The sequence below is a fragment of the Triturus cristatus genome, chromosome 5_2 (genome assembly GCF_964204655.1).
Source record: "Triturus cristatus chromosome 5_2, aTriCri1.1, whole genome shotgun sequence".
In the NCBI taxonomy this organism is placed as follows: Eukaryota; Metazoa; Chordata; class Amphibia; order Caudata; family Salamandridae; genus Triturus; species Triturus cristatus.
Window position 1 is genome coordinate 47,996,765 of NC_140588.1, and position 13,367 is coordinate 48,010,131.

A 13,367-nucleotide genomic window follows, 5' to 3' on the forward strand; every position below is an offset into this window, starting at 1 on the left:
GAATGAATGCATAGGGAACAGGGGACTACTGCTGCCATTTACCTATAAACCAGTACCTTGCCATTTACAAATGTAAGGAAATCAACCTTTAGCTAATGTAAAAGTGCCCAACTTAATAAAGTCATTGTTAGCTAATGTAATGTAGGCAGGCGATGATATGACCCCAAGAATAGGTTTTCTTGCATGGTATCCTCTGCACAGCGATTCTCTGCTAGAGCACTGTGTATGGATGTAATATTCTCTCTAATTGAACCCAGCCAAGTTACAAAATATATGTCCATATTTTTCTGGAAGTTTACCTTTTTTTGGGGGGGGGGTCTTTTTATTGTTAAACAATTGACGTTACAGATCATTTTTCAACATGAGCAGGAGACCATACATCTTTCAATGTTCAGACCTAGGGTTACAGAGATGCAAATCACTGTAAGCAATGCATGATCATTAAGGGGTTTCAAGAGTCTCATCATCAGTTAGGGCAATTGGCGGGGTACAAATATCTCCTGTATAGGTGTTCCAGGGCCCCCAGATTTTGCTCCATTTCCCGGGGCACCCCCTGGCAACATAGACAGATTTTTCCCTGAACATGCACCAGTCTAAATCCTCCTTCCATTTCACCAGCTCTGGGGGGTTTTGAGCCCCCCACGTCTGTGCTATATTCCTTTTAGCCACCATAACAGCCAGAGTTGCCCATTGCTTCGTGTAGGAAGTTTACCTTTTGTCAAGTATTTCTATGTAAACTAGCAGAGACTTGCAGATTTTTTCTTTGAAAGTTTACCTTTTGCAGGCATTTCTATGCTCAGTGTCAGTCAGTCAAACTATTTGTTTATTTAGACCGTAGTTTATTAAACAAAACAAGGAATACAATATCATGAAACACTTTCTAAAAGGATACATGTATTAGTTAAATGCCCATAATATTTCCTATATGTCGTTTTCAATAATATCAGTTAAAAATCTACCCACTGCACAAGTTACATCAAAGGTCTGCATCCTATTCCATATTTAATTAAAACAGGTTTTCAAATCCATCCTCTTACATGCTTTACAAATATTACATTTAAAAGATAACCCGCAACAGACTTTTCCTCCGTTTTCCTGTATGGCGGTTAGTATATTTGCACACAAGGAATAAAGTTACGGCCAATGCAAACTTTTAGAAGCAATAATCTCATTTTGGTACTTGGTATGGCATCTAAATAGGGGTAATCTGAATGGTTCAATCAATAATCCCTTGAGCATTCTACAGACATATTGTAGCTCAAATATCTCATATCGCTACTTCTTGAGCTATATTATTTTAAACCACAATACTTTTCTTGATAAGCTCAATGCTAAATCTGGCATGGAATGCTGTACACCCAGGGTTTTACCCAACCCAAACGAATTCCTCCTTGCCGCCTTTCCCCAGCTCCTTTCATTCTTGATGATTTCTTCCGGAAAAACTGTTGGTACTTTGGGGTATTGTGTGATTCTGAGTCTTTCCCGAAAGCGAAGCGTAAGGTACCCTGCCAAATGGCTCCAGTCGGTTAGATTCGCTTAGATTCTCATTGGCTGACCCAGAGAGGAACCTTGCAGGCCTAACAGATTTTTAAGCAACCTCCCTCTATTACATAAAATGTGGCACTCAAACATTGGATTTCTGCTCCATATAAGATCTGGGGTTGTCTCATTGCTGGGAATGCTGTCTATACTGCTCTCGTAGAGGGTCCCCCAAAATCTCTATTGAGCTTCTTCAACTCTGATTCAGTCGTTAAGGCTCTCATTGTTATGGCCTTAGTGTGATGGGTCCAATCCAAACTTTTGTGGAATCATATACCTAGGTACTTATAGTTATCCACTTCCTCCAGTTTTCTAGGTCCCATAAACCTCGGGAAATTCACTTGTTTCTTACCAAAGACCATAACTTTAGTCTTATCCATATTGATAACAATTTTTGTTGGTACAGTAATTGAAAAAATTGGTAAGTTTTCTTAGCTCAGTGATACTGGAAAGAAAAAGAATACAAAGGCCTTCATCATTCCCTTTCCTTTGCAAATTGCAACTCAGTGCAAACTCTCATTTGTACCCGATCAAGGATTTTAACCGTAGTGCACAAAATGTTCCCAGTGGCTAGTTGCCTGCACTATTGTTGACATTTACAATCTAGTGCAAATCACGCATGCATACGCCACAACAGTGCAAGTTTGAGTATCTCAGAACTAGGATGACATTTTTTATTAGTGCGCTATACCCCATTCAGAAGTCTTGAACGAAGAATGGTGCATAACTTGCGCACCTGGTGAGTGAAGTTTCCGTCAGTAATGATCTTTATTTCGGTACTCCGGAATTGCCATTACCGGGGATCACAATAATTGCGGGGTGGGGAAATAAAGGGAATGCAAATTTTTTGGGTGGTAATATCTGAGATTGAGATTCCCCCTGGCAATCCCTTGTTTTTCCTTAATAGACCACTCATGCTTTGCCTGCTTGCAGGGGGTGAATTCTCTGGGTGGAGTACCACTCACCAGTGGTCTTCCTGCTAAATGCATAACTGCCCGCCTGTAATGAGGGCCCAAGGAGAAGACTCAACGCAGCACGAGGTGCATAGAATATATGTATCTGTGCGCATAGAGTAGTGCAGGCGAGGGTGTAATGCCCATCTACCCATTTGCTACGTGCTCACTGCTCATGTGTGTATGCAAAGGTACAGGTACAGAGCAAACCGAGCTGGAGAGCCGTGGTGTGCAGAAGAGTAGGTGAGAGCCCAGAAAATGCGATTCGGGATGGTTACAAGAGACAGGCAGTAGTGGGAACTGACTGTGATGGTTGGCCGAGCTCTTACAAGAGACAGAGGCGCAACTAGAGCCAAATTTCGGGGGGCTACGAAAAAAATTCAGGGGGGGCTGAATCTTTTAAGCCATAGGCAGAGTGGAGCTGCAGGGGCTCTTAGAAGGGGTGAAACAACAGGGAGGCCTCATTAACATGCAAATGGTCTTTTAAAGACCTGTGAAGTGCTCGGGTGTGGCTATGTGTGCGCCCGGGAAGCTGTCTCATCCCGGGCTGCCACACACGACGGGGGGGCTGAAGCCCTTTGAGTCCAATGGGTGTTGCGCGCCTGACAAGAGATATAGGCTTCTGTGTCTTTCCGGATTGAAGGAGGGTAGAGGTGGTTTTAATGTCAAGGTGGACATAGCCAGTTAATGCCACTATCCAGCTAAGCCAGGCCTCTTCCCTCGTCGGGGAAGATAATGTGCCACGAGCCAACTTCCGGAAACCGGAAGTCGGCTAAATGGCTGTGTTCTGCTCTGCTCCACTGCCCTGAATTTCCGAGCTTGCCTTTCAGAAGTCTGCGTCGATCTGTCGGGTTTGTTTGTGTGCGGCGGAGTCTCCCGCTCTTGAGTGACTGCTGGTAAAACAAAGCTTAGCCTCATTAATTGAGAAGCCTAAACTGATCAGGCCTGTGATGCGCAGCGCCTCTCTTCTTCCCCAAAATAAAATAAACATGCGTATCCATAGGCATCTGTACAGCTGGCCGCGTCCCAGACCTGCAAAGCGTTGCCATTGTGTAATTGCACGTGCAAGGAGCTTGTAACGTTATTACCCCACGCCTGTGGGAGTTCCTTTTTTCTGCCAAATTTCAAACCAAGGCCCGAATAGCATTCTGCAAAAAGGATTTAGAGGAGTTAAAGTAAGAATATGTGTGCCCGGTTACCAGGAGGCAAGCTTCGGATAAAAGTTTGACACCGAGGTGCCCAGGAATTATCGAAGACGATGATTATCACCTAATCCATCTTTTGGGGAAATTACATCGGGATTTTAGGACATCCCGCATTAAAACGCTCATGTGCCAATAAATGTCACCCTTTCCCCCCCTGCTTAAATTCTGACAGCATTGGCCTGCTGAAATTCAACAACGACTAGAAATAATCTTTATCCCAAGTGGTAATTACCATATGCAATAAACATCTCTCATTGTAATTTCAGTGTAATGGGCCACTTGTAAATTGGCTGTTAATCACCCAGTAACTCATGTTCGCAGGCATATCAGAATTATGAGTTTTGCAATTTTATATTAGGTACCTTAAAAAAAGCATCCCCATTAGTTTCTTTAAAAAACGGACTGTTAAAGGAAGAAACAATAATTCATTTTACACATACCCAATATAGGCTTTTTCCTATCTCTATTTACAAATAAATACAGGTTCCAAGCATTACCTATTTGCATTCCATGTAAATAGGACAATATTAGGTGATTTTTTCCCGAAGCGGGAGGGGTGCTAAAATATTTTGTATTGTCAAGCGCTGTTACTTTAGGAGTTTCCCACAAATTGGAATTGCGATTGTGCAGTATGACTGTATGCTGGCATTTTAAAGGTCTCTTCTGGCACAATTCCACTGGATGAAACGTGCTTGAATGTTTTCCTTCAATGTGCCAGGAATTTGGGAATATCATACTGACATCGGTTCAGCACCACCAATTTCGGGATATGAATTTTGCTTTACATCATAGATTATTTATAATCCCACGGTATTACTGCATTTGAGTATTTCCTATATCGGCGATATTTTTTTACCAGTGAGTGCAGAAATAACGCTCTGCAGCCCTCTGGTATAAAACCATTTACGGTCGGTAAGGGTATTTCGTAAAATAAGTTCGGCCAGGATGGCTTGCGGGCGGGCGGGCACAGGGTTCGTTCGCGCCAGGGGGGGTCATAATAAAAATTGTAAGAAAACGTACCTGAGGCCGGGTCCCGTGTCTTCTCTACCCCTGCTCTCCTGCCTCCGACAGGGACAGGAAGCAGGCAGCCAGGCTCCCTCCCATAAGCCAATCACAACGGTGTAATGCAGCATTGTGATTGGTCTGAGCGCTGGCTGGAGGGGTGAGCATGTTCTCCATGCAGGCTGAAATGCAGACTGCATGGAGAAGGGGAAAGTGTGCATGACTGGTTTGGGCGGCCCGAGAGGGCCAACCAAACATTCATTGCACACTCAGGAGGGGGCAAACCACTCCTCCCCTCCCCTGCTCCGTAACCAGAGCAGCCCGCCCACCCACCCGCAAAGAAAACATGAAATAATAATAACTAAAAGTTATTACCATTTTATGTTTTTGCCTCCGAACCTCAAGAAAGAAGTGGGGCTACGGAGCCACCACTGTGTAACATCAGAGTCTTTCTGACTACAGAAAGACATATTTTATTTCACCAAACCCAATTTGTGATTTGGGAAAATGTTACTGAATCTTACCAAATTACTAACTGGTTTTGGGAATAAATACTGATTAAGTATTTGGAAGGAGCGTGTTAAGGGCGCCCCTTCCAGATACCGAATCTTTAAGCTGTGTATTAATGTTTTGCAAACAAAATCCGGTCTCAAAACATTAATAGTTTACCACCTTCTCAAAGGATGTGGTAAGTCATATGCAAATGGGAATGGATTCCCAGGGCACCCCTCCCCCTTTGTGAATGTTCACAAACGTTTTTTGTGAGCAGGCAGTGGTCCATGCATGCTCGTAAAAAAGGTTTGTCATTTTTTTAAATATTTTTCTAACGCACCTCGAACGGGATGCCTTTAAAAGAAATGTTGCTTTATTTAAAAGCAATCACAGGCATGGTGATGAATGTAATCCAGCAGGCCACTATGCCTGTCATTGTAGCCAATTGTGGTGGGTCTTAATGTATGGCCTACCTCATGTATATTAATGAGGTAGGTTGAATAGTGACTCACTACAAGTCGTATTTTGAGAACCAACCTATTAATACGTAGGTCCGTCCGCAAAATACCAATGGATTCGTTTGTAGTCGGTGCACAAATTGTGACCATTTCTAGCAAATCTATTTTTGTACATTCTGTTTAAGAAATCGCAAATTGCGAATCGTTAATCACTTCAATTGAGGATTTCTTAAATGGAATATGTGTACACAAGGGCCTGCAATACCACCGTACTGGGAACTCCAGAAGAAAGGGGTGATCCTGCAGGTAATGCAGCGCGGGAGCCAGGCTCCTGAGAAGCGTCAGGCGAAAGAATGATGGGACGTGCTGTGCCGCGGGCTCTGTGGTGACAGCCGTCACGTGCATATGGGGGCACTGGACATGTATTCCGTCACTATGAGCGTGGTAAACCGTGTACTAGTGAGCATGACAAACGGTGAGTCAGAAGCGACCGGCGCAGCTGCGCGCGCTCCGCGGAATTATTCCCGAGCAAATAATGGCGGATAAAATTAGCAGACATCTGGAATAGGCACGTTTTTCAAAGTTATTTTGGTCTAAATCTATAAAGCACAGTATGAGGAATATGATTGGTAGCTGGTCTTAATAAACAGTTAGTGAGTTCTGCCTGCCTAAACGCAAAACAGATGTAGCTTTGTTCTTCTTAAAGTGACTTTGATGAATAAACTATATGTGACGTCAGGTCAAAGCTATTGAATGTCTCCGACCAGCAGAGACATTTTTTGGAATAAGGGGGAGAAAAAAAAGGGAAATCGTTTCCACTGCAGACACAGGAGCAAACGAGTGTAGCCCAGTCCCCTGCTCGTCAAAGCGGCAGGTAGCCGAGTCTTTCGAACAGAAGCCCACGAGCCTGTGGCCGCCCTGCTTTTGTGGAGATTTATTTTTTGAGTGAGTTGTTAATTCCACCCTCCCCCCTCGCCAATGCGTTCTGCAGAAGTTGGAACTAGTTTCTTTTGACTGGTATTGTGGAATGTAGTGAAGTGTGCTTAAAATAATCCACCCGCGTTGGATGTTACTTTTCGTTGATGACTGTCTCCGATCCGTGGGATGTGCTCTGTGTTTCCACAGCACATCAGCAGATTCGAGCTTTCCATCAGGACAGCATCCCATATTCTCTGCAGGTGCATCACTCTCAGACATCTGCAGTCTCCCGCCAAACCTTGGAAGCCGCTCGCCTGACTGAAATGTGTCGCAATTTCCGTTTTCAGATACAAATACTTGGAAAAGTTGGCTGCCGAGGAGTACGAAAAGGAGGTGAAAAGTCGAAGCGTGTGCCGCGGCAGGAGTGAGCTGTCACTGAACCTGAGCCCCCCAGTTACTGCCACATCGCCCGTCCCCAAGAGCCCGAGCCCAGCCCCTGGAGAGGCGCCGGAGACCTCCAGGACCTCCCCGGCCACCTGTCGGACGCCCCAACCCTCCGATGGTGAGTACAGCTTCAGATAAAGGGACAATCCGATGGGTGACTTGAAACCATTGGAAATGTGCCTTCTTTCCAAAGACTTTCATTGGCACAGAGCTGGATGTATGGAAGGGGTTTACGCATCCTGGGTCAATGTGGGCATGCGTTGATGCATGTGGGCCATAGGTTCTGAGATTCCTAGACATGTTTACACTGGAGATCGGAGATCTCTGCGTTCTGATATTGCGTGATGACGTATCATCTGTCTGTCAATTGCTGCACAACTGTAGGCAGTCCAAGAGTGGTTTGAATGGCACCATGTCCTGCAGGCCATCGCCAACGAGTGAGTGCTCCGCAGTTTAGTGCTCGCACAATGATGGCGCGAATGTGCTGACGGAGTGTGGGTGAGGTATGACCATGTGTGTGAGATGGAATGACTCATCGGAGGAAGGGGCACATTCAATGACCGTGCCCTGTCAGGGATTGGAGACATGGTGGGAGAACTCCCTCAGGTGAAGATCCCTCAGGTGGTGGCCTAACACGTCACAAATGACGGCAGGTGTGAGAGCTCAGTGGCGGAAGCATGTATTTGAGAGGATGCAGTATGAGGGACATAGTTGCTGGACAGGGGTGTGGACTAGAATGTCCGAATGGCATGGTGGTAATAGCGCCCCTGAGGGCACATTGGCACTGCGCTGATCACGGGCCATGTGTTGGAAGTCGAAACCGAGTTTGAAAGAAGGTATTTTTTTCTTAGTTATGGTTTATTAGCTAGGGTCTCCCATTGGGCACTTTTGCACTAGATATTTTTTGCCAATGAACAGTCTAAATCAGCCTATACTTTAAAGAGAAATTTAAAAAATGAAACTGAGGCAAGCCTACTGTTGTGTTGTGGAGCAGTGGAGACACCAATAAAGACCTATCTTCAGGAAACTGCATTCTGTCTATTTTCAACAGAAAGCATGGCATAGCAGTATTGCAGATAAACTTAATATACAGCACGAGGTTGCGTGCTGAGGGCGCTCTGCTCTTCCCCGGGGGGTCGCTTTCAGTGGTGTTTCTGATGCCTCTTGAGAGTGGAGATTGGTTCACTCTGCACTAGTGTTTCCTGCCCTATGAGCATTTACGAAGTGCGGGTGCTAAGGCCCATGTGTTTAGGTGGAAACTGCTCGGGGTCACTGTAAAGTCTAGCTGGTCATCTGTCCAGTCATAGAAAAGTGTCAAGACACTGGACTGATATGGACGTTCGATGTCCTGAGAGGCACAATCAATTATTTGCAGTAATATATTGGACGTGATCTATTGTTTTATGCACTGTTTCTTCAGGTGTGTAAAGCCTGATTTTTGGGGAAATTAACTTTCCTACAACATCATTTTGCGAAATTATGATTTCTTCCTAGGCGTGATCTCACAAAGATCATTGATGAACAGCACTGAGGCCTAAAATAGAATTGTAACACCGAGCAATAGGGTGAAGAATATGACTAGAATAAAGCACACAAGTGTTAAAACCGAGTGCCCAATAGGGCGACTTATGTGTGCAACAGGCAGGCGGCGGGGTATGGATGGATGATTGGAAGGTGGTAAAGTTGGGAGGGATGGATGGATAGATGACTTGATAGATGGATGGATCAGTCTGTCCATTGGGTAGGCACATGGATACACATATCATGGGTAAGTGGGTTGTGTAGACCGATTAATCCGGTGGAGAATGAACATAGAGAAGGAAGATGGATATCAAGATGGGGAGGACACGGGAAACAAAGCACTATTAGATGGTCAGATGAGTGCATGAGTAGGCGGCAGGGTGAAGAATGGATGAGTATTTAGGTCTGCTTCATGTATACTTATTTGTTCCTTTATTTCGCTTAAAGCACCTTTTACTACTCTAAATCTAAAGGAGCTCTTTTTCTGCACGCCAACAGAAGCAGCAGCAGTGGTCATTTAAAAAGTGATTTCTTGATTTTTGGCAGAGGGCTTGAAGGAGCTGTATTGGGCAACACTGCAATTTACATCCCCTGCTCATGGCCTTTGGACCTGGCCAAAGGTTGAACGGAGAGCTTAGAGCAGTTGGCTTTCCTACTTTTTCCAAAGGTCATGTGGTTTTGTTTTGAGCCTACTTTGATGCGGTGTGTATTGTGGAGTTGTGGGGCCTGGACTGCCAAGTGCCATCCTCCCTAGATTTTGCGTGCTGTTCTTGGAATTTGTACTAGGTTTTGGTTTGCAGAGCAGCAGGCACATTTCAGGGAGGATTGTGTTGGCTTCTTGCAGTGATTATTTGATGAACAGAAGAAAATGACGCTGTTGTACATTGACTGTGTTTTAGAGTGCACCCTTGTGCACGATCAAACCTCCATTCTCCCCAGCAATGTGTCCCCTGCACCTGTTTGTGCTTGCACAAGTAGACTGTTACCTCCTTAGCAATATTGTGGGGTGTGGAAGAAGCTCTTGCCAGCACCTCTGACCGCTCTGTCTCCCTCACTGGTACTTTCACTCAGTTTGTGCTGGGCAGAGAGGGAAACCTTATAATGGAATGAGCATTATTGTTTGAACCATGCTGAAAGTGAACTGCCGAAAGTGAAGTGCCGATACTGTTGCACATCAGTGCTAGGTTACACCTTTCTGTCAATGCAGTTGTGTGGACATTCACAGAGGTAGTGCAGGTGTTTGGCAGGGGGCTAGCAGATGGATTGTTAAGGCCTGTTTTCTCCTTTTGGCCTTCAAGCAGGACGTTTGATGAAAGGTTGGGTATTTGGAAAGCCCCAGGCAGGAGTATGCATAGTCCAGGCATGAGATGATAAAACTACTTGTTCATGTATGGATAACCAGTCAACATCTGGGCAATGGGCAGCATAGTATTGCTCCCAGGCTCTTGGATGTGAGGCCTAATTTGATACACAAAGAAAGTTGGTAGCTCCCTGCATTGTCGTATGGGAAAACCAGGAGCAACAACATCCGGTGCCGGAGTGACACGTATAAAGAACAACCAAATGACAGAACACCAGTCCGTACACTTTCCTTGAACTTCTCCGCCACCCCTCATGCTAAAACTATTAGTCTGTAAAAGCCCCATGACAATGCACCCATTAGTTTTTTATGTCTATTTTTAACATGTCTTCGAGTTAATTTAACATTTCAATTTTTGCACTGTGTTGTAAAAAAATGTATAGTTTGAACTAACTGAACTAAACATCAATCAATCAACCAGTATTTATATAGTGCAGCTTATCACTCCAGGGGTATCCAGGTGCTGATGATATGGAGAGCCTTAGCCGAAGAGCCAGGTCTTTAGTCCCTTTCAGAAGCCGCCGAGTGAAGAGGAGCTTCAGAGGTGGGACGGGAGGTCATTCCAGGACTTGGTGGTGATGTAGGAGAAAGAACAATCTCCACTGCGGCTTTGCCAGATGCGGGGGATGTGTGCAGGGAGGCAGATCAGAGTTGTCTGGTCATCTGGTGGATGGGCAGGCAGTACTTGATGTAGGAGGGCCCGGCGTTGCGGAGGGTCTTGTAGGCGTGAGTCAGCAGCTTGAACTGGCATCTCTTCTGGACAGGGAGCCAGTGGAGGCTTCTGAGGTGGGGGTGATGCTGGTTCATTTGGGGAGGTTGAGGATGAGTCTGGCTGCGGTGTTCTGTATGGTCTCTAGTTGTTTGAGGAGATGTGTCGTGGTTCCAGCTTAGAGTGTATTTCTGTAGTCCAGTCGGCTGGTGATGGAGGCTTGAGTCACCATTTTTCTGGTGCTGACCGGTATCCACCTAAAAATCTTACAAAGCATTTGGAGGGTGTGGAAACAGGAGGAGGCTACTGCGTTGACCTGCAACTTCATGGAGAGATCGCTGTCCAGTATGAAACAGAGATTGCAGGCGTAGTTGATAGGGGTAGGTGAGGGTCCGAGTGCAGTGAGCCACCAGGTGCCTTCCCATGGGGAGGTGCTCCTTCCAAAGATGAGGACTTCCATCTTGTCCGTGTTCACCTTTAGGCAGCTGGATCTCATCCAGTTGTTGACATTGGTCATAGTGTTCTGGAAGTTGGGCCTGGTGGTGGCGGTGTCTTCTGTAAGCGAGAGGACAAGTTGGGTGACATCAGCCTATGAGATGATATTTAGTCCATGGGTGTGGATAATGTTGGCCAATGGCGTCATGTAGGCATTAAAGAGGGCGGGGCTGAGGGAGGATCCTTGGGGGCTGAGGGAGGATCCTTGGGGGCTGAGAAAGGATCACTGGGGGCTGAGGAATAATCCTTGGGGGCTGAGGGAGGATCCTTGGGGGACGCTGCAGATGATGCTCTTGGGTTCTGAGATGAAGGGTGGTTGACGGATTCTCTGTGTATGTCCTGTGAGGAAGTAGGTGTCCACTTGAGGGTGATTCCTCTGATGCCGATGTGGTGGAGTCTGTTGATGAGGGTGTGGTGAGATACGGTGTCAAAAGCCTCTGAGAGGTCAAGGAGGATCAGGGCTGCTGTATCTCCATGATCTGATATCATCGGTTGTAGATATTAGAGCTGGTTCGGTGCTGTGGTTGAAGTGGAAGCCAGACTGGGAGGCGCCCAGTAGGTTGTTTCCTTCCAGGTGATCGATGAGTTGGCGATTGATGGCTTTCTCCAATACCTTGGCCAGGAAGGAGAGCAGTGAGATGAGGCAGTCGTTCTTGAGCTTACTGGTGTCGGCAGAGGGTTTCTTCAGGAGGGGTTTAACCTCCGCGTTCTTTCAGGCATCAGAAAAGGTGGCAGTGGTGATGGATGAGTTGAGGATGTTGGTGAGTGTGCTGATGATTTCCTTCTGCCCCTGGTTGAAAGCGTGGTGTGGGCAGGGGTCTGCTAGGGCTCCGGAGTGGATGGAGGTCATGATTGTCGTGGTGATTGGCGTGGTGAGCAGTGTCCAATTGGTGAGGTGGCTGGCGAAGTTGTTGGTGTGTGTTAGGAGGTGGCCGAGGTCAGTTGGCTGCACGTTGAAGTTGCTGTACATGTCTGCTATTTTGTTGTGGAAGTGGTCCACCAAGGAGGCACAGAGGGCTTGGGAAAAGCGGATCTTGGTCTCGGTGGCAGACGGGTGGGAGAATTCTCTGACAATGCTGAAAAGTACTTTTGTTTGATTGGCGCTTTGATGGCTATGGCTTTCTTTTTGGCTACCTTGAGGTGGTGGTGGTATTTGCTGAGGGCAGATTTGAAGGTGGTGAGGTTTGAAGGCATCCTGCTGGACCGCCATTGTTTCTCCAGTCGCTTGCACTCACGTTTAAAGGACCAGAGTTCGTGGGAGAACCAGCTGGTTTGTTTGTTGCGTCTGCTGGAGCTGGCCATTACCATGGGTGAGATTCTGTTGGCGCAATTGGCGATCCAGTCGGATAAGTTTTGGATGGGTAGCTCAAGGTTGTTGGTGGTGTTGGGTACGGTGATGTTGAGGGCAGTAGCCCATTGGGTCTCGGTGATATTGTTCCATCTGTGGTAAGCAAGGGTGGGGGCGTGTAGGTGGGTTGCGGTGAGCCTGCGATGGAGAAGTGGACGATACTGTGGTCTGTCCAGGTGAGTACGGTGGTGTAGCTGAATCTGATTCTGTCACTGGTTGTAAAGATTGGGTCCAGGATGTGTCATGTGCAGTGTGTGGGGCTGGTGACCAGTTGTGTGAGTCCGATGTTGCTCATGCTTTTTAGGAGGTTAGCTGAGTTGGTGTCATTGGAATCATCGAGTGGGAAGTTGAGGTCGCCGAGGAAGATGTAGTGCTTGGAGTCGATTGCCAGGGGGGAGATGAGTAGGTGAGGGTTCCTCTGATGGTGGTGTTTACGTTGATTCGGATTTGGAAGTTGAGGTGTTTCATGACTGATGAGGTGTCTTCTTAAGTGGTGGTGCATTGGAGGTTTTTTTTGGAATTATAGCGATGCCTCCTTGTTGATGCTGTCTCTGCGAATAATCTTGTAGCTGTGGGGCATTGCGGTCGCGATGTAGGGGGTTGAAAGCAGTGTGAGCCATGTCTCGGTGATGAACAAGACGTATGGGGTGGACAAGGTGATGGTGTCCCAGATTTCAGTGGCATGCTTGCATTGGGAGTGAGCGTTGAGCAGTATGCACTGGAGCTGTTCTGAAGGTTTGGAGGTCAGCTGTGTAGGTGCGGCGAGGGCTTCAGTTCTGCATCGGTATCGGCATCGGTGGCAGGCGAAGGATCCCTCCGTGTGTTGTGTGAACACATTGCAGCAGTTGCTGATGCGTCTTCGGGGGTGCAGGGGCTAGTAGCTCTGAAGTGGTATAGCGATGGGAGGCAGGAGAGACAGGGTT

The 13,367-nt window shown here is 46.6% G+C and overlaps 1 protein-coding gene across 10 annotated transcripts in view; it reads left to right on the forward strand.

Annotated features, from left to right (window-relative positions):
* The window catches only part of FHOD3 (formin homology 2 domain containing 3), a 1,229,746-nt gene that overhangs the window by 1,042,136 nt on the left and 174,243 nt on the right, over positions 1–13,367 (forward strand). For all 10 annotated transcript variants that reach the window (XM_085606822.1, XM_085606824.1, XM_085606823.1 and 7 more), the window contains one exon: positions 6,915–7,129. In XM_085606822.1, the coding sequence (XP_085462948.1) occupies positions 6,915–7,129 (215 nt within the window). The remainder of the gene's footprint in view (positions 1–6,914; positions 7,130–13,367) is intronic.